The sequence below is a fragment of the Lepidochelys olivacea genome (assembly GCF_965140295.1).
Source record: "Lepidochelys olivacea isolate rLepOli2 genome assembly, chromosome: 8".
NCBI classification, from domain to species: domain Eukaryota; kingdom Metazoa; phylum Chordata; order Testudines; family Cheloniidae; genus Lepidochelys; species Lepidochelys olivacea.
The window spans coordinates 15,875,218-15,895,931 of NC_140418.1; the positions used below are offsets into that span (position 1 = coordinate 15,875,218).

The following is a 20,714-nucleotide window of genomic DNA, read 5'->3' on the forward strand; positions in this document are numbered from 1 at the left end:
CTGCATAAGGTCTTACATTTTAAACAGTCACTAGTCCTGCTTTTTGTTTATTTTTAAAATATATTGAAGCAGAGTTCCGGGCCTTTGACTTCATGTCAGTGAGATTAAGACCTCCGCCAATGAGTATGATCCGATATTTATTTCTTCATTTAAAAATAAAGCAACAGGTGCCCCTCCAGTGTTCCAGTGGCAGCAGTCCAGCGCAATAGTATTTTTCAGTAAATGTTATCTTAAGCTCCAGAATCTAACTTTTCATTTAAAATTATGTCTCTATCCTGTACTGTTGCAAAGACCCCTCAAATTGTGAGCAGAGTGTAAAAAGATAAGAACATCTGCTCAAGTCTACTGCCAGCCTGACACAATAACTGTGAGACATGTGAACTGCATTTCAACAGGGTATTGAATCTGAGACTGTATTATAATTTAAATATCAACTTTATTCAAAAATACTATCAAGGAGGAAACAATATCTTAATTGCCTGAAAATTTTGTAACAGCTATAGTTAAATGTAATCTTGCAGGTTCCTATAACTTAAAAGTGCTTGCAAAAAAAAGAAATCTGTTTTTGCAGTTTATTTACTTTGTGCATTTAACAGCACTTTGTGTATACACAGTTTCTTCTTTGATGAAAATACCGTTATAAACATCAACAGAGGAGCAGGAAAAAAAAATGGAAGCATTTTTAAATTTGCAGTCCTTGATTTTTTTTTTTTTTAAAGTTTCCACTTTGACAGAATACCCCTTTTAAATCCTTCATTTTTCAAAAAATCAAGTTTATTATTTTACTGTTGATCAAACCATACAAAAATGTTGAGGGTAAATTAACTTATGAAGATCTGCACAAGCAGCTTTCAGTGGCATCTCAAGTGAGAGGAGAACAGGGTTTGGGAGAATATCTTTTTTGTATAAACTCAGTTTGACCCATTGAGGGTAGGATGTTCAGTATCATTTCTTTTTAAAGTGAAGAATTAAATTAGAAAAAAGAAAAGAAGACTAAGGTGCCACAAGTGCTCCTTTTCTTTTTGCGGATACAGACTAACATGGCTGCTACTCTAAAACCTTCTTAAAGTAGAGAAATTCCTATATATTAGTGAAAATCCTATCTACAAATCCATCTCACATACAGCCCTCTTACGTGCCCTCAGTTAGGGCATCAAAAACCTACGTCCAGCTCTCACAAATGTTTGATTTAATAAAACTCCAAACTAGAAAATCAAGTTGCCTGTGCCTTTTGTTTTTCCATCCCATCAGCAATGTTTCCCCTTGAAATATGACACTTCTCCTGAGGCCATTCTTCCACTAGACTGCATCAATTGCTTCAGTTCAATTAGCAATGGCAGTTTTACTTGTAATGGGGAGGCATTAAATTGAGCCTGTTTAAAGCAGCACAGGTCTCAATAACTACTGAGTAAATGTAACAATTTCTAGTCAGTAATCTTTGTAAATTAATTATAATTTGTGCCTAATTTAGAGCTTTGGAAGATGGTGATTAAAGAAATACCTTTCCTTGCAGAATCAAAGTGAAATAAAATATCCTTTTAAGAGCAAATCAGGACTTGAGCTAGTAAGAATTGGATGGCTGAAAGCTCTGGTCAGGCTGGTGGGTTTTGCCCTGTAAGATAAAAACGGCTGAGGATAAATAAAACAGAATGGAGCATGGATTTAAAATTAAGCAGAAATATCACATCTGAGAGCAAGTGATCTAAAATAAATAAATTTAATTAACTACATAAAAAGCTACTATGTTTTTGGCTATAAAATATTGGAAGGAGTTCCTTTCATGGCCTACCACTTAATCACTACTGAATGATATAAAGTATCCCGTGAAATAGCATACTGTCTCCTTAGACCTCCCAGCTCAGGGACCAATAGACCAGAAGTTAAACATAGGTTTCCTTAATCTCTTTAGCAGTTGTATTGTTTTGTCTTATCTCCTGCAGACAGCTTCTTGGATCGGCAAGTGTGCCCATTTTCTAAAGTTATTTTCCCCAATCTCCACCATATTAGTAAATTTACAGTATATTCCAATGAATATAAACTTAGCAAACAGTGTTTAATAATTTATTAACTTTTCCCATTAAATGGTACATTCTCTAAGATGACAAACAATTTCCTGGTAGTTTTATTTACAGTCTTCAGCGTGTTCTGTAAAACTCAGTAATGATTACACACTAAAACACACAACATACATATTTTCAAACATTTAAATAGATGCACATTTTATTCCAAAGTAATTCTACACACTACTTTTTCCATAAAAATATAAAAAATAGTTTAATTACTATATTTTACCTAAACCAGGATATCTAAGAATTTTCTTTCACATATGATGCCCTGTCCCAGAAAAAGGGAACTCCATCAATAAGAAATTGAAAAGGAGACTGCATCACAAAATTAAATGACTAATGCCATCTGCTTAAATTCACCACAACAGCAAATTAGTTCTATTTAGCAACTTGCAAAAGACATCTTGCAATATGCAGGGTTGTGATGCTAGTTTGCTGGGTTTTTTAAGCTAATATGCCTCTTTCATTTCTTTCACGAATGTGCACAAACTTCTTATGTAAAAATAATGGACTGAGCCAAATAATCATTTTATACTGCAGACTATAATGCCAGCTACCATGTGCCCAACAAACGTAAACTGACAATCTTACACTACATAATAATTTTGCAAAAATAGCAAAAGGGAAATATCTTCCTTTTGAGAACTATATTTAAAGGTGACTCATTTTTTCTAACCAAACTTCCAATGAAAATAGCTTTTTGTCCTTGCTTTGAAAATAATGCCTCAATTATATTTATGTTACTACCATTTCTCCAAGTTCTCTGACTCATATTCTGTGTGGAAAGCTAAATGAGTTGAGGAGGTGGGGCAGCGACACCACTATGGCCCCTCTCTTTTTAGGATACATTTAATTTTATAAAAAAGGCACAAAGATGAAACTCCTAAGCAGCATCAGTTATTATGATTCGCACCCCCTGCCCATAACCTTCATCTTATTCCAATGCTACTGCTGCAAGAGACATTCTTTGTCTCAGAGAATGTTACAGTTCCATGAGCTCAGGAAACAGGCAAAGTTGAAAAGACTAGCTAAAGCCTTTGTACAGTACAAACAGCATATGGATCTCTAACAAATTAGCGCTAATAAAAGTTTTATGTTGCAATTAATCTTTGACCTGGAAATCTCAGGAAAAACCATTTGAGAAAAGCTCAGCAGCAAAGTATAATATATTTCTCAGCAAAGGGACTGAAGTCACCCTCTGAGCAATACTGTGCATTCAGTTTAGCCAGATAATGGTAATGCTATTAGAGTACTACACAGCCAATGGTGTTAGAAGCTTTTATTCCTCTTCCTCCCTAACTAGTTTACAGGATTTTCTAAAACATAAATGAAGCTGCTGTAAACGGAGAGTCAGTATATGATGTATACAGCACAATCTGAAACAAGAAGGTTTTGCTCTCTGGCATGTAAACATTAGGGTTACTGGACTTTAGGTCGTATAAACAAATCTGATGACAGATTTTTAAACTAAAAAAGTAAAATTTCCTATTAAAGAATTAACCACAAAAATACTCTTTCAATAAGTCTCACTTGCCATGTATACCTTTTTATGTCTTATGACGAATATGTAAAACACTTAGAAAGTTTTAAACTGTAGAAATTTTAACCAGTTAAGCTGTTTGGCAATAATGTATTCAAAACCTCCTTACAGAATGACATTATCGTTCACTAATACCAGTCCTACATTGTCACCGAACATGGCACCATGCTATTTCTTCTTCTTTTTCTTCGGTGGCTCATCATCAGAGCTGCTGTCTGTGCTGGTGCTGCTGCTACTGGAGGAACTAGAATCTGACTCGAAGTCTGAGGAAGAGGAAGAACTACTTGAAGATGGGGAGGATGAGGAAGTGGAGGAGCTTTCGTCACTGTCGCTTTCATCAGAAGAAGAAGAGGTAGAGGAATCTTCACTCTCGGATGAAGAATCACTAGCTGAACTGATGCTGCTGTTGCTGCTGGAACTGGTCACGCTCTTAGACCTACAAGAAACATGAAAAGGACAGGTGAGAGAGTTTCTTCCCAGTACAGTGGTCACTGAACAGACCTGCTGAAGGCACAACTACAAAAAACAATGTTCATTACAAGCTTGCTTTTATAAGCTCAAAACATTCACCATTTGGGCTCAAACTTTCCAGACATGACTTTGTCTGAAGCTGGTATTTCCTCCACTTTCTTGCTTCTGTTTTGAACAAATACCCTTCAGCCATTTGAGTAATGGGACAGTACAATACATACTTCCCCATTGTAAAAGAAAACATAACTACAGGAGAAAAAGCAAAGGTTTGAAACTTGGTACAGGTATCATCCTTACTGAGGACTGGGGTCTTTGCTTGGTTAGAGTGGGAGAGAGGGAATAAAAGTTTTAAGTGATAGGAAAAAATGACTTTGGACAACAAAGGTTTTAGAAAAGCTTAATGAAGATCTGTTCCTTTGACACATTATTGTACATTCTCCCTGGATGAAATTCTAGCCCCACTGAAGTCAATGAGAGTTTTACTATTGACTTCAGTGGGTCAGAATTTCACCCAAGGGATGCTGCTCCGAAGCTACTGAGGGAGAAGGAATCCAACGTGCCCACCACTACGGTAACATTTTGTGGGATGGAGATTTTAATAACCTTAGGGAAACTTTCAGAAAAACAAATCCTTTAAAAATAGCTTTATCAAGGGCAAAGAAAAAACATGAATATGGGGGTAAATATCATGAAGGCCTGCATGCTCTGCCATTTTTCTGAATTCATATTCTGCAAACTCCAAGCTTTCATTTTGATTTTTAAAAATCAGTCATTTTCCCATTAAGATAAAGCTATTGCAGGTGTGCTACTGCTCCTAAGCAGTTTGAGATTTTGGTATGGACAATGCTACTAAGTGCCAAAAATGAACAACACAGGTTTTCCAAACATACCTCAGCCAAAAACCAAAGGTGCTAGCTCACCTTGCTCTCATTCCATTCAGTCAACTGAATGTCATTCCTAACTGGTACTATGTAAAGTGCTAGAAATATTAAGCATAGGTTCGCTTTTCTCCAGAAAAAAGGAAATTAAATGCTCTCATAAGATTAAGAGTGCTTAGTTGAAAATCACTAAGTCAGGAAATTCATAAGCTAAGGTTATAACAACTACATTAACTCTGCCTCATTGTGCACCCACAGTTGTGTCAAACTGACATACGTGGAGCCGTGTGTTATAATGTTCTGAGCCATTAACATCTTAATATACATCTGTTATCTGTATTTTTCCCCCCAAACAGCTGTTTTTTCTATTGAGGGCAGTTTATATACAGCTGCTCAGGAAGGAATCTCCAGAAAATAAGCTAATAAAAGCCACATCTTAAAGTGGTGTTCGGAATCATTAGGATGGATCACTACAATGGTAGTAGAGTGGGTACTTTCAGATAATGTCTAATAGCTATTTCCTTGACAGAAATATTTTTGGGGAGAGGGCAAGGGCCAGGGATAGGAAGCAGAAAATCATCTACAGCAGAACTTCAGAGTTACAAACACCAGAGTTATGAACTGACCAGTCAATCACACACCTCATTTAGAACCAGAATTATGCAATCGGGCAGAGGCAGAGACGAGACCAAAAAAAAAAAAAAAAAGTACAGTACAGTACTGTGTTAAATGTAAACTACTAAAAAATAAAGGGAAAACAGAATTTTTCTTCCGCATAGTAAAGTTTCAAAGCTGTATTAAGTCAATGTTCAGTTGTAAACTTTTGAAAGAGCAACCATAAAGTTTTGTTCAGAGTTATGTACCAACTCCATTCCCGCAGTGTTTGTAACTCTGAGGTTCTACTATACTTGCTTTCAGAAGGTTACATAATATATAGTCTGTTGGTTTGGTTACACAAGGGGGATGAATCGTTGGGGCAGATGAAGAAATGTACTTCCTTGAAAGAGGCAGTGATACTTTTCTTACACTGTCTAAGCCATGTGTGTAACCTTTAGATCATGCTCTAGACATTTTTTTATATTTTGTATCTGAATAGATGCATTGATTTTGAAATTCCATTTCAATAAATGTATCAATAAAATGATTTTTATATAAGGCAACCCGAATCAGATCTCTGATACTGCACACTAGATACAACTACAGATAAGTGCCTCAGAATAAGCAGTAGACCCATGGATCAAAGGAGGCAGAATCAGCCAGAGTACAAGACCAAGCGTCTTGGGGTTTGCAATCTACCTTCCAAAAGAGTTCCATGAGGGAGGTGGTAAGGGCTAGTGTGGGCACAAGAAAGCCCAAAGCAACCTAAAAGTTATGGGGCACAGTTGCAGAAGTTTTGTCATTTCGTATTTTTCTGGTTAAGCCTGTAGCAATGCTACTGGAACCTTAACTTTTGCATCTCTTAACTTCAGGATTTTAAGTATACAACAACATGCTGTGTTGAGTATTTTTGTATTTAACTCTTCCTAATGCATAGTAAGTGTACTTGATGCCTTATATGCAAATAAATGAATACTGTGGCTGGATCTGAAGAGGCCTATAACACGTGAGAAAACAATTCAAACCAAGAATGTGTAATGTTTTAAAGGTGATCTGCAAAGAAAAAAATGGGTCTGTCAATATAAAAATAAAGTCTAAAATATTTTTTCCAAAATAAAAGGACGTCTTTAATAAAAAACATTGCCTCTTCAGCTGAGCTGAGAGCTCACCCAGAAATCCACCAGTAAAACCAGTCTTGACATTTTCGATATCTCATGGTAAATACAGGCTTTTTAAAAAAGCCTTTCTGGCCTCTTACATATATAATCTCATAGAGATACAAAGAAAAGGACACCAGACCAACATTTTAAACTTGTTTGCAAGTCTCCCTTAAAGGAGGGATTTTGACACCAAGGTTGTTTTCTGAAGTGGAGCATGGGTGGCTGTTTCAATCAGCAGAGCAGCAATAAAGGAGGCACTAAGCTAGAAGTGGGAGAAGACGGTTATACCATATTTCCATTTGGGATTGTCTCACAAAAATGTTGCTCGCAGATACTGAACACATGACAGCACCTATGGCAACCACATAAAGTTCTACTTGTTTTTTATACTAACACAATAATTAAACTGGTGTAGCTGTGGGCTCCCAGCAGCGCTAACACTGCTTCATAAGACCCAATTTTAGTGTCAATGATAGTTTTGTTTGGTTGGGTTTGGATTTGTTTTGTTTACAGTCGCTAGAAAAACTTTTAGAGGGAGATGACAGTTTGGAATGGGGAAGAGAGAAGGAACAGCAAGCTGAGGAGAAGGAACTATTATTAACTGGAAAACCGTAGTCAATTATTGCACTTATTTGAAATACAAAATAATGCCCTTCTAGCCAAAGGAAGGAATATTTTTTCTACTAAAGGGAAGAGTATGTAGAGAAGGGAAGATCAAAAAGGAAAAAGTGAAGTCAGAGAATTAGAAGGTGAAGGGGTTGGAGAAACTTCAAATGCTCATAGCATGACTACTTAAAGGAGGCCAAAGGCAACAAACAACCTTCACTGCAATTTCTACTTTCCGTATCCCACACACCCTCTTTCAAATTACCCTCTCCGTAATGAGTGCAACATAATGCAATGGAATAGCTGCAGTTTTAATCTTTTCCCACATACCTTTTTTTCTTGGTCTTCCTTTCTGCAGTACTTTCTCCAGTTCTAATTAAGGGGAGGGGAAAAACAATGGCTTTGATTAATGCAGTGGGAAAAATTAAGTAAACAGGTGCATAGTGGAGTTGAGATTTATAATATCATCATCCCACTGGCAGAAAAGTAAACAGTGGGTTGTAATGACTAAAGTTCACTTGGCACATTCACTTTCAGCCATTTTTCAACCCAAGAAGACATTCCCTATTACTTAAAAAAAACTGTTGTATTTTACCCTTTTAAACATTTTTTGTATTTGAGTATGCCACACTCTCAGTTACCTTCTGCTAAGGGTTATTTACATTAAAATGATACTGTCGGTGTGAAAAGAAGATGTGTACAAGTTTTCTTTACCTAATATCTCAAATTATTAAAACTAAGTTTTCAAAATCTAAATTAGCTTTCATCATTTACGTTCTTCATGAATTTCTCTCCTGTGCAATAGAGAGAAAAAAGTCCATTTTTATTAATAATATCTAGCTATTTCACTTTCAGGTCCTCATGCATTCACACACTGATAGAAAGTTTGGGTTTCAAACACTGCAGTGAAATGCTTGTTTAACAAAATACTTTCTCCATGGGATTTCCTTTTTAATTCCGAAGGAGATTTCTGTTGGTCTTAACTTTTGAGAAAACATTTCCACAAAGTAGCAGAATTAGGCCAAATTTGCCATGACTGTTCCCCTTTCAATTCATATGGTCATATCACCCTTTCAGCCAACAGCAGAAGTAAACCACATGAGGTCTCTATTTTGCATAGCATTTAAGTATGTAATTAATTCCATCCCTATTCGGGGAGTGGAGTAGCGTGTCTGTGTGGTTAAGGTCCTCAGCTACAGTCCTGAAGATCCTGGGTTTGAGTACCAAGTATCAGAGGGGTGGCCGTGTTAGTCTGTATCCACAAAAACAACGAGCAGTCCTGTGGCACCTTTAAGACTAACTGATTTATTTGGGCATAAGCTATTGTGGATAAAAACCCCACTTCTTCAGATGCATATCACTTGACTTCACACTGAAAGGTTTCCTCTACTCACCATCTTTGATGTGATGCTGGCCACATCACTCCCTGGTACACTGTTGGCTATGAAACTGATATGCCTTAACCACAGCAGCCCATTGAGCCATTGGCTCCAGACAGCTTTTAAGCATATGTTTAACTTTAGCTTGTATTTACGTCCCATTTGACATCCAGTGGATTTAAGACCTTTCCCAAAAAGGGATTCTTTCCTTAATCAAGGCCTAATATTAGAAGCAAACTTAGATAAATAGACGCAAAAACTATTTCTGGTTTTTACAATTCAGTTACTCACATTTCACTTAAAAGATGAGCAGCAATGGATTTTAGAAAACAGAGCTCATCCATACAGATTCCGAAATAATGTTTGTTTTTTTTTAACATAATATTTTAATAAAATGGTGGTAGGTAACATCAAGGAGAATGCAGACTTGCCTACCATCACACAGACCTGCAAAATGCATGAGCATATTGCAAGATGTCAAGCATTCCTGAACAACTGGTAAAATGTCATGGGTCTGTGTGCAAGAGGAGTGCTTTCCTCACATAATCCCCAGTAGCCATACAGAGGGTTCACTAAACTACAAACCAGGAGCTCACAAATTCTAATCCCAACTCTTTTACCGATTGTTCTCCATATTTCTGTGACCTCCACAACCTTTACTAATCAGGGCCTCATGCTCCACCTTAGAGGAGGCATTTATCATTCATTCATTTTACAGCAGGCAAAGCAGGGAATACAACTCCGGTCTCTAATTTGCCAAATCGCCTCTCAGAAGAAAGGGCCTAGATTATGTGTTAGCCTAACCCATGATAACAGAGCGTAGATTCTTTGTCCCAATTTAGTGGCCAACCCAGACATAAGTTTATGAGTCTGCTACTACCTCCATGCTAATGTGTATTGTCCTGGAGCTCAAGTGGGAGAAGCTTATACTTTTAAATCCAGAACTCCCAGGTTCAAACTCTGCAGATGATCCAAACAGAGACATTATTATACATGGCTATGCAATCTCTACTCTACCATACTCAGCTCCCAGAGCCAGCAATACAAATCAGGAATCCTCATACTCTGCATTCACAAGCAGTTGTCTAACCCAGTAATAAAGTGTGCTATCTCCCCCTCTACAATCTGCTCCATAGGGGGACAACAGTAAGCTTCCCCTATCAGTTATTCCTATAGTTGCCATGGTAGAGGACGATGGCATAAATCTGAAGATTGTGGGATCAAACCTGTGTTGTTTTATTATTGCCCCACTGCTGCCCTATAGATAAACCAAGATCTTAATTTTCTACAGATGCATGAGCATTAAATCCACACTCCTCCCCTACACAGAATCACATAGCTGAAGTCCGTGCTAGTATGCAAATTAGTTACAAATATTAAAAATTGGGTAATTTACATGTATCACACAGAGTTGCACAAAACTTGGCAGCTACTGGAATGAAACCTTTCAAGCCTCCATTTGGTACTGTACTTATGTCATCATTCACTATAGAAAAGCCAGGGTGTCTGCCCTCAGGATGTTGAGGAGGTATTACACGTCTCAGCTTTGTACTACATAAAATGTATTACATTTTTAAACAAGCGGTAATTCAGTTTTCCTCTTTTAGAATCTTACAGCAACCTTTATAGAATTTTAGAAGCCTTTAAAATTCTCTTTTCATTGTCTTCATTAAGAACATTATTTGCAGTATTTAAAGTATCTTTACATTTCATTCTTACTTCACTTCCCTTCCTCACCCCAGCTATTGTACAGTACTTGATACCTAACAAGTAGGGACAAGGAAATATGTTCCAAATGTTGCATCAAAATTGGAATAAATTTAAGTGTCTAAAAGCACACAGTCATTATGTCTTAGAGGGCTTCATAATCAGAATTATTACTTTGTACTGAAGTTCCTTGATTTTAGGTCACACAACCTCCATCTAGGTTAATAACTAACTAGAAGGATCATAATGCAAAATTATTTTCACATTACCTAGTCTTGGACAACGAGACTTGTTTGCCAGTGCAAGGCTATATTAGATATGCAGTTATTCCATTTAAAAAACTACAGTTGTCAAAAAATGAAGATGTTAAGACTGACACAATGGCTTTAATTCTGGCCCTTGTAAATGCGTATTACTTTTACAACCATATTGTTCTATGTAGGTTTTTATATGGAATGTCCTAGCTTTTTGTTGGGGTTTTTTAAGAAAAGTCCAAAAAAATCATTATGTACACAGGTCATAACATAAGTGAAATAGATTTTGAATCTCATTATGCTGTAATTATGCACACCAATCAAGTTTTTTTAAAAAACCCTCACTCCCCCCACATCCCACTTTTCTCTAGAAAATAATTATTTTAAAAGTGCTTGTGCTAAAAAAAATTTTAATGCACCACCTATGATTTTCAAAGACTCATAACTGCCAAATCAAAACCAGTTTTTACTGCACCACTGAAAAGTGCATCTCATAAAATATTAGCCTCATACCAAATTTTACCTTTCTAATGCCAAACTATTTCCACATTAAACCTTTTAAAAAGAAATAGTTTAAAACATTTTTTTTATAATAAAGTATTTTCCTCTACACCGCTCATGTTTTTAAAAATGGCTGAACCATTTTTTGCTCAGACTTTAAAAGAAAATTAACCCTTCGGTGGAGCCCTTGTGTAATCCCCACACCTTCTGGATGTGATGTTCTGTCCCCTTTAGTGGCACCAAGACCACTTAGAGATTAATGAATCTGCTACTGCCTCAGTTAAGGCTTTTAGCTCATTCCTTAGAGACTCATATATTAAGCTTCAGAGGTCCCAGGTTTGATCCCCCCACCGCCAACCGGGGTCTGTCTGTGTTATACTTGCATAGAAAATTTCAGCCCCGAAAGAATAAAGATTTAGAAAGTTATAAGCAACTGACAAAGGGAAAAATAAAGTTAGAATTAAAATGCTTGGGACACCTTAAATCCTTGGGCTTCACTTGGCCAATGGCATTAAGCACTGTGTTGTCTAACCCTGCTTAAAACAAGTCTACACAACACATGGTTCAACACATCAGCAGCCATTAGTTCTTGCCTATGATAGTGTTCCTACCATTGCTACCAATAGTGAGTACCATTGCTATTCAGTATATGATAACAGCTAGGAGGATGGTTGACATAAAAATTATATGAAATATCCCTTTATGTTCAACATTTTGGAAAGCTTCTCAGTTCATTAAATTATTTTCTCTCTGAAGGCACTTTTGATTAAAAGGGTGAAATGTTTGAATACTGAATTCTTCTTCGCTGGGAGAAACAACAAAATTCTATCTAGGGGCCAAAAGAGTAAGTGAAGTCACACTTCAGATTAAGGCAAAGTCCAATTTGGCTATTTCTTCTTGGTTGCAGGTATCACCTGCCCAGGTGTCTCAGATGTCAAAACTGCAAAGCATGTAGTTCTTTTAATCCAATAAAATGTATCCCCGATATTTCTAGGAATAAAGAATTGGCAATACATATGAATTCATATCTTGCTCCCCTATTTGCTTTTTATTCTTCAAAACTAAATACAAGGAAAAACTATGCTTCTGATACACTGTTAACGTAGCACTTATGTTTTTGTTGGTGGACATTTATGGTGAGACTACAAAAATGGACACATCACATACTTTTCTAATTGTAATTGTTGTCCCCACACTTGAAAAGATGTACACAAACTGTTTTCTAAGCCCCATGTAAACACGTAATAAGGTAAGTGATCAAGGTGCCCAGAAAACAATGCCCCATTACATAAAGGCCCCATTACTTATTTTGACTTTATTCCAGTGACCCATTTTTGTTTAAAAAAAACTGTTTGACCTAAGTTATAACAGGGAGAGGCTGACCAAATAACTTGTGGATACTGTGGGATACAAATACATATATACATCCTCTGATGTACATACAGTTACTATTAATGTTAATGGGAGTTACACATACAGACTCAAGAGAATGAACACAAAAACCACACAAAGAAAACTGACCACGCTACTACAATCTCCCAAATACAGTCTATACATACTTCTGCTAATGGCTTTTAAGCTTTAGCCCAGCTGATCTTACCTTTGTTGCAACAATAGTCTGTTTTCTTTTTCTTTCAGAGCTTTCGCTAATTCAACTGTCCTTGATGGTCTGTGTAGATATTTTCTTTTCCCTGTACATTCATAGGTCCAATGTCCAAACTCTAAACACTTCTGACATCTCACATGCTGCTTGTTGGCCTCCCTACAAAAATACAGAATTTGCTTAAGAGCAAGGTTTGTATTTAAAGCTGGGATATTTAAGCACAATCAACACTGTCTATTGAAAATTACATGGTACATTTTAGCATACCAGTCCTAAGACAAAGTATTTGTCTTGTTTAATTTGAGCTTCAACTGTCTGCCTGTATTTATTGATGCTTTAGCTTTTCTCAAGTCAGAACAATCCTGCATTTCACTGGAGCTCCAGACAAGCACATGCATATGTCTGCATATAGTCAATGGCAGGATTGGGTCCTTTGTGATTACTGGAATGTTCCTGTATCAGTTATTTATCAGAATGAACACAAAGACACTTTTCTATTCCAGAACTGGAGCTCTCAATTCTCTCTTTCTGCTGAAGTGGTAAAGACTAAACTACACTTGGCTCTTGGCAAGTGGTGTGTGGCCAGTATTTTAGTTTAGTAACTCCTATTGGTTGGTTTCTCTTTCACTCTTTCCTCACTGTACTGGGAGTTCATAATTTCCCATTCTCTTCAGAATTTAAAATTCATAAGCAACTATTAAAGAGTTTGAAGAAAAATGGAAGTGGAGCAATTCTTAAGTTTCAGCCAGTGAACAAAGGTAATTCAATTATGGAAAACACAATTCTTGTCCCAAACTAACTGGCAAATATTTTGGCAGCATCTTTTATATTCCGGCACCAACTGTGTGAAATATGGTTACATAAACATAGATAAATGTTAGTAAATTGTACTCGATGTTACAATCTCCAAAGAATTTGTACCTGCCTCCATAGTTGTTTCAAACAAGCACCTAAAAATCTGTTCCTATCCATTGAGTCAGTTTGTTGCAATATTTTGGACAGCCTAATTTTCAAATCATGGGAGTCTAGTGATTAGAGGCAGGACAGAATGTCAGACTAAATAGGACACTGTGTTCCTTGTGGGAAATTGAAGAGCAATCCTACAATTTCAGCAGCCAATTAATGACTGCTATCACAAAAGATGCAACTGAGGCATGTGAAGTTCAAAGGTAACATTTTACTCTGTCCATCCCAAGTATAACCTGATTCTGGCTTTCTTGCGTGCATAATTCACTAGAGTTAGCCATGCAAAATTTTACTCACCTGCTTCCTGAGAAGGTGTAAACTTTTAATTTTTCACCATCATCATAGTAAACATGGGTGAATAATTTTGAGCCCACACTGGTAAATATTCACAGAATTTTGCAATACTTTGCTAGAATTCACAGAGGAAAAAATGCTTCCTTTCAGTTTAATATGGGTTAAATGAGACTCTGATGATATACTCATCCTGAAGAAGGGAGTTCCCACTAATAACTTTTCACTGACACAGGAAAGGAGGTAAAGTTGTTTCCTCTGTTTTATTTTTCCCTCCCACGCCTCATTAATTTCTTTAGCTTTAAAATAAAATATTTAGCATTTTAATGCGATTCATATTTACACTCCCATGAGGTAGGTATTAGTCTAATGTTACAAATGAGGAAATTAAAGCAGAGATATTGAGTGACTCACCCAAGGTCACACCACAAATTGGTGCCAGAGCCAAGATTAAAGCTAGGATTTTCTGACTCCCAGTCTTCTGCTTAGTTTATTGCACCAAGCTGCCTTTCAGCTCTGCCTTTTACCCCTCTTCCCTCAACTGAAAGACTCACTTCGGAAAGTTCAGTCCATTCAGAGCCACATATATACAACAGCCATATACTACTAGAAAGAGGAAAATTCCTAACTCCATATTTAGCATTTAGACACAGTAAAGAGGAGGAGGATAGGAGGAAGGAGGAGAGAGAGGCTATTAGCATTGATGGATGTTTTGGTTTGGTGTGGAACTATGAGTCACCTACTGAGGTACAGAAGAATGGCATGGTTCATTGGCCTTTGTCATCACTTACTCAGGCTCCCAGGTCTATCAAGTTTCTAATAGTCATCCTGTCTATAACATCCAACACCTTTTCGAGACTAAACTTCTCTGGCTTCTTGCAGTAGCCCTAAGGAGAAATGGTGCTAATTTAGATTCAATAGGGAAAAAGTAAGACTCACAATTAATTGCACACAATTAACTTTGAGAATTTAATTTCAGTAGGGAACAGTACTTTTAGTAAGTAGGCTGAACAAGATTCTAGGGCTACTGAAAGGTTTTTAAAAGTTTCATTTTCTCAAGCTCCATTTCTAGACTCCACTGAGAGAATGTCTGTGAATACTGACCTGCCTTGAGACGCACATTGCACTCAATGGTCAGCCCCCCATTAGCCTAGTAAAATAACTCTACTTGAAATTTTACAAAGGTTAAAAAAAGAACTTAAGGTTAACTAGGTGTATTTAGACTACTGAATACATGGAGTTGTAAACAAAATGAGGCCCCAAACAGCTAGTAAACCATCATTGATATATTTTATGTGGTGGATGTCACTTAATAGACAAATATTAAAAAAGATCTTTGCTCCTAAAATGTTACCGTATAGGTTTGGATGTGCTGGAGGGGTATCCAAACTAATGGAAAGATACTGCTACCAGCCCCGACTAAGAAGAGGGGCTGAAACACCTATATACTGTAGCAATATATGTTTTAGACATGCTAAGAGATAGATGAAGATTCTTATGTCGCCTGCCTATTCCTCCATGGAGATTAGTAGAGAGGGAAGATTTTTCTGCTGCATCAACTTCCTGCCAACTCCTACAGAAATCAGTCTTGTCTCAACTGAAGCTCAGAGGAGGAGGAAGTTTGGTACATTGACTACATTGACAGAAAAAAACCTGGATTCAATCTGCAAGAGGAGGTAACTAGGTTGACGGAAGAATTCTTTTGTCAATCTAGCCGCATCTACACTGGGGGTTAGGTTAACCTAACTAAGGATGCAAAACTTTTCACAGACCTGAGCGACATAGCTAGGTTGATCTAATTTTTGAACAAAACCAGGCCTTAGACTGCTGGCTCTGCCACAGATGCCATATGTGAGCAGAACTAGCACAGTTCCTCCACTTAATGAACGTGCAAACACAAACAAACATTCAGCTTTTGGTGCCAACTCAAACCAGCACATATGTTCTCTATTGGAAGACACTAGAAAACTAGACTGTAAAACCAAACAAAAACATACCATCACTTCCTGGTCCCAACACCACTCATCTCCTGACCAAAAAAGCAGACAATTCCACCCAAACCAAAATAAAATCAAAATCTAAAAGCAATCTAATCACCAGGAAAAAAACAGATCAAACAAACTAGACTGCTACAGATTTCTAACCACAGCCCTAATAGCAAATCTCACACAAGTGAAATGGACAAGACTAAGGCCTTGTCTACACTACTAAGTTTTGTTGACAAAAGGCAGCCCAAGTCGGAGCAAAGACGACATGTTCCAGGAGGTACCGCTCTTCTCCAATGCAGAGAAAAGGAAATGCAAGGAGTGGAGGGAAGCTGAAAGGCAAGACAGAAAAAAAAAATCAGAAGTTTGTTAAGGATGCTACTGAGCGGATGATTAAAGTCACCGAGGAGCAACCACAGATGCTGAAGTCCTTAATAATGCTGCAGACTGAGCAGATGCGTGCCCACCCTCCTCTGCAGCACATTCAGATCTTTTTTCCATGCACCCCTCCCCAAACTCCACCGGCACAGTCCTTTCTGCTTTCCTGGATTTCTTAGTTTCCCCTTCACTCCACTCCCCAGGACAACTTTAAAAACGATAACTGGACCCACAGCTCAGATCATTTGCCCTTCCCTGGTACCTCCTTTTCCACCAAGCACCTTTGTGTGCTGTTTCTTGTACAATAAAAGCAAAGTTTTTGAACGGTAATTCATCTTTATTTGTTTCCTACAAATTGAGATAGCAGGCACTACCAATACATACACAGGCATTCTAATCATTTGCTTACTGGAATGTAATACCCCAAATGTCACCATTGCTTCCTAGGAAAACTACATGTAATGTAACATTGCAGCACCAATCACAGAGAAATACATGATTGGTTCTCATTTTCCAAATGTTGCCTCAAAGCCTCCCCAATTCAAATTGCCCCCCTCTGACAGCTCAAAATCAGCAGCAAAGCAGTCTGCCTCAATACTCCACCTCTGAGAAAATCTTTCACCCTTAGCTTCACAAAGATTATGCAATGTACAAATTGTAGCTATGACCATGGGAATATTATCCTCACTGAGGTCTAACCAGCCATAAAGGCATCGCCAGCACTCCTTTAATCTACCAAAGGCACATCCCAGAGTCATCCAGCACCTACTCAGCCTGTTGTTGAACCACTCCTTACTGCTGTCCAGGTTTCCTGTGTTAGGTTTCATGAGCCATGGCTGTAAGGGGTACGCCGGGTCTCCCAGGATCACTATGGGCATTTCAACATCCTCTACTGTAATCTTCTGGTCTGGAAATAAAGTCCCCGCTTGTAGCTTTCTATACAGGCCAGAGTTCCTGATGATGCGTGCGTCATGCACCTTCCTGGACCACCCCACATTCATGTCAGTGAAACGCTCATGGTGATCACCAAGTGCCTCCAACACCATGGGGAAGTACCCTTTCCTATTGATGTACTCTGTTGCAAGGCGGTCTGGTGCCAAAATTGGAATGTGCGTGCCATCTAGTACCCCTCCAGTTACGGAAACCCATTTCTGCAAAACCGTCCACTATTTTATGCATATTTCCCAGAGTCATGGTCCTTCGTAGCAGGATGCGATTAACTGCCCTGCACACTTGCATTAATGAAGCCCCAACAGTCGACTTTCCGAATCCAAATTGATTCACGACCAACCAGTAGCAGTCTGGAGTCGCCAGCTTTCATACGATTACCACACAGTTCTCTACTGATAGGGCAGCTCTCATTCTGGTGTCCTTGTGCCACAGTGCTGGGGCGAGCTCCGCACACAGTTCCAGGAAGGTGGCTTTCCGCATCCAAAAGTTCTGTAGCCACTGCTCGTCATCCCACACCTGCATGACAATACGATCCCACCAGTCAGTGCTTCCCGAGCCCAAAAGCAACAGTCTACCCTCTGCAGCTGTTCTGTGAATGCCAAAAGCAATCTAAAGTTGCTCCTATGCATACCACACAGCATGTCAGGCAACTAGGAGTCTTCTTCAGTTAGGCGACTAGGAGTCTTCTTCACAATTAACTGCACTGCCATCTGCGATATCTTCATGACAGTTATCAGAGCATAAGAGAGCAGTGCGGGATCCATCCCTTCTCACAAAGATGCCGGGGTGCACAGCAAAGAAGGGCCATTGAAAAATTCTGCAAAAGAAAGCCGGAAGCCCATGGAATGCTGGGACAGAAAGCAATGCTTCACAGGACATAAAGCCCAGTCCCAAGATGCGCCACGATCTGCTCCACCTTCCCACAAGACCTAGCGGCAGACTGGACTGTGGGATACATACTCACAGTGCACTGCTCACACTGTTCATGCTAGTGCCCCAAGTGTGGACGTGCTCTGCTGACAGAGGAAATGAGTGTGAACATGCAATACCGATTTTTATGATCGCGTTTTTTGAGTCTTGACATAACTTTTGTCGACAAAACTGTAGTGTACACAAGGCCTAAGGCAAGCTCATGCTGAACATGGGATCAGTGACTATAAACTGTAAATGGAAGCTAGGAGATACATAGCACAATGCAAAACACGTACAACCAACATGTAAAAGGATAAGTTGAAATGGAGAGACTGTTCCAAAATTAAAGGGAAATAATTATTCCATAAATCATCAGAAATTATGAAACTTTCCACTGAAAAGCAAGGAAAAACTACATAATCCTGGAAAAGGAAGAAATGCAATAACACTATCCACCCCTTATTATCGCAACTGAAACAGACAAATATGACAAATCATTACAGGGAATAAACTCCCAAATACTACAGTGAAACCCTAAACAGACATTTGATGTACTTTCTCCCAGGCTTGTTTTTTGCTCACTTGGCTTGAAAGGCTAACAACAAAAAAATTCATTTGAAATTACTTTGGCCAAGATACTTTAAGGTGACCTACAGAATTTAAAAACAAAAATGTAGGCTTATGCTTTTTTGTGTGCACTTCTGTGGACGTGTTAATAAACCCGACATGACTTTTTTCTGCCTTTCTTTTGTTAAACTTTAAAATAGTGTGTTTTGTCCCTGGTTTACTTGTGGACCTCATGAATCTCCCAGACTGGTGTATTGTGAGTTCTCACACCTTAACTGAAAGGTGGGGGTGTTGAACCTTTAACATTTTGTGGAAAGAATGCCATGATTGATTAATAAGACATTGTTGTTAACAACTACTCAAAACCAGAGTTTTAAATAATCGGACTGAGACATCTTCCCCTCTCAGTCATTCAGCTTTCATTCTTTACTCTTGTAATACCATCATTTCACTAGTTCTTTAATCACCATAGTCTGCCAAAACACACAAGATCTGAATTTCTGGTGTAAAAAACAAGCAGAATATTTTCTGAACTTTTGAAAAGGGGAAGAAAAAAGCCCATTTAACCTCTTTGTTTATCAGGGGGCTGATCTGTAGTGGTACTTAGCTATCTCACACTGATAGTGAAACACTTAGTTTGTTAACATTTGTAAAGAGCTTTGAAATCCTCAGATGCAAGGAGCTAGAGAAGGGAAGAGTATTTATTATTCCTGTAAGGCTCTGTACCATGGTTAACTTAATCTTCCAATCTACATTATAGAATTTGTTTTTAGGAATCAGTGAACAGCAGGCCCGTCCCAGTTCACAGTCAGCACAGACAGGGTAGAGTCAGCTCTTTCTCGGAGGAAGTACTTCATTATCCATCCCAACTAAAGATTTACAACTTTAAAAGAATAAAAATCTGCTCTCACGCTGCGGCCCTTTAACCGTGGGACTGTCCCCCTATGGGGGTGGGGGGGGGTGCACTCCAGTGCTGCAAGGTGCACGTCAGACACCGGAGGGGCTGAGGAGTCCTGTACACTTGCAATGCATTATCTACTGCCCATCACCGCCTATACCACGGCCCCTGGCGTACGCGACTGGCCTGGCCAGCCACCGCTACCCGCCCCCCTCCCGAAGGGCTTGCTCCACACCCCACTTGCAGGCTCTCCGGGTTGGGTGAAGGCAGCGATTCTGCTCCCCACACACCTCCCGAGGGGTCCCACGCACACGAGCATCACCGCCTCCGCCGGGATTCCCCTCCGAGGCGCCCCCTCCCAGGAGAGCCCGCGTCCCTGAGGCTTCCCCTCCGAGACAACCCTCCGCTCTCCTGCCCACGGGACGCCGCTTTTCTCGGGCTGCCGCACGAAGACAAGCCCCTCGGGGATCCGCTGTCTCCGAGGACCCGCCCTTAGCCCCCGGCCCGGCGCACTCACGCCTGCCGCCGAGCGATGAGTCGGTGCATGGGAGTCGCCATCTTAGCCCCTGGCCGGAAAGTGAGGGATGCCGACGATAGGCCACCGCGCTGCATGCTGGGCAATTCCGCCCTCCTCCTCCTTCCCCATTGGGAGAGAAGCCGGCAGCTGCCTGCCACCAAGAGCCAGGCGCCTGGCGGCTAGAGAGGACGTGCGTTGCGGCCCGTCATCTACCTCAGCTCCACTCCTCCGGGCCTGCCGAGCCGCTCGCGGCTCCCTGCCGTTCCAGCGGTGCGCTCAGCTCTGTCCAGTCTCCTTCTCCCCCGGGGCCTCTCCTCGGGCGGTCCGTCCCCCTCTTACCCCCCTGTACCCACAGTGCATAGGCACCAGTTCCCGTCTCTTGTTTTCGGCTTGGGCTGGTCTCTTCACGCTTCTGAGTGTCACACTGGTGGATTTGGCTTCTTTCTCTAAGTTTCTCTAGGTCACCCTCTTTTTCTCTTCCCAGGGG

The 20,714-nt window shown here is 39.5% G+C and overlaps 1 protein-coding gene across 3 annotated transcripts; it reads right to left on the reverse strand.

Moving 5' to 3' along the window:
- Window positions 1-1,761: 1,761 nt before the first annotated feature.
- Window positions 1,762-20,322, reverse strand: ZCCHC10 (zinc finger CCHC-type containing 10; the record flags this gene model as incomplete). 3 transcript variants are annotated; one of them, XM_084638007.1, is made up of 4 exons in its annotated part: window positions 1,762-4,042; window positions 7,649-7,690; window positions 12,760-12,921; window positions 20,022-20,221. In XM_084638007.1, 4 exons carry the CDS (start codon window positions 20,027-20,029, stop codon window positions 3,775-3,777), a joined length of 480 nt encoding a protein of 159 aa, XP_084494133.1. In that variant the 3' UTR covers window positions 1,762-3,774. The 3 variants fall into 3 exon arrangements, with proteins under 3 accessions (XP_084494133.1, XP_084494132.1, XP_084494131.1); XM_084638006.1 differs by having other exon boundaries at window positions 20,001-20,221; XM_084638005.1 differs by lacking the exon at window positions 20,022-20,221 and adding an exon at window positions 20,228-20,322 and having other exon boundaries at window positions 1,763-4,042.
- Window positions 20,323-20,714: the final 392 nt, after the last annotated feature.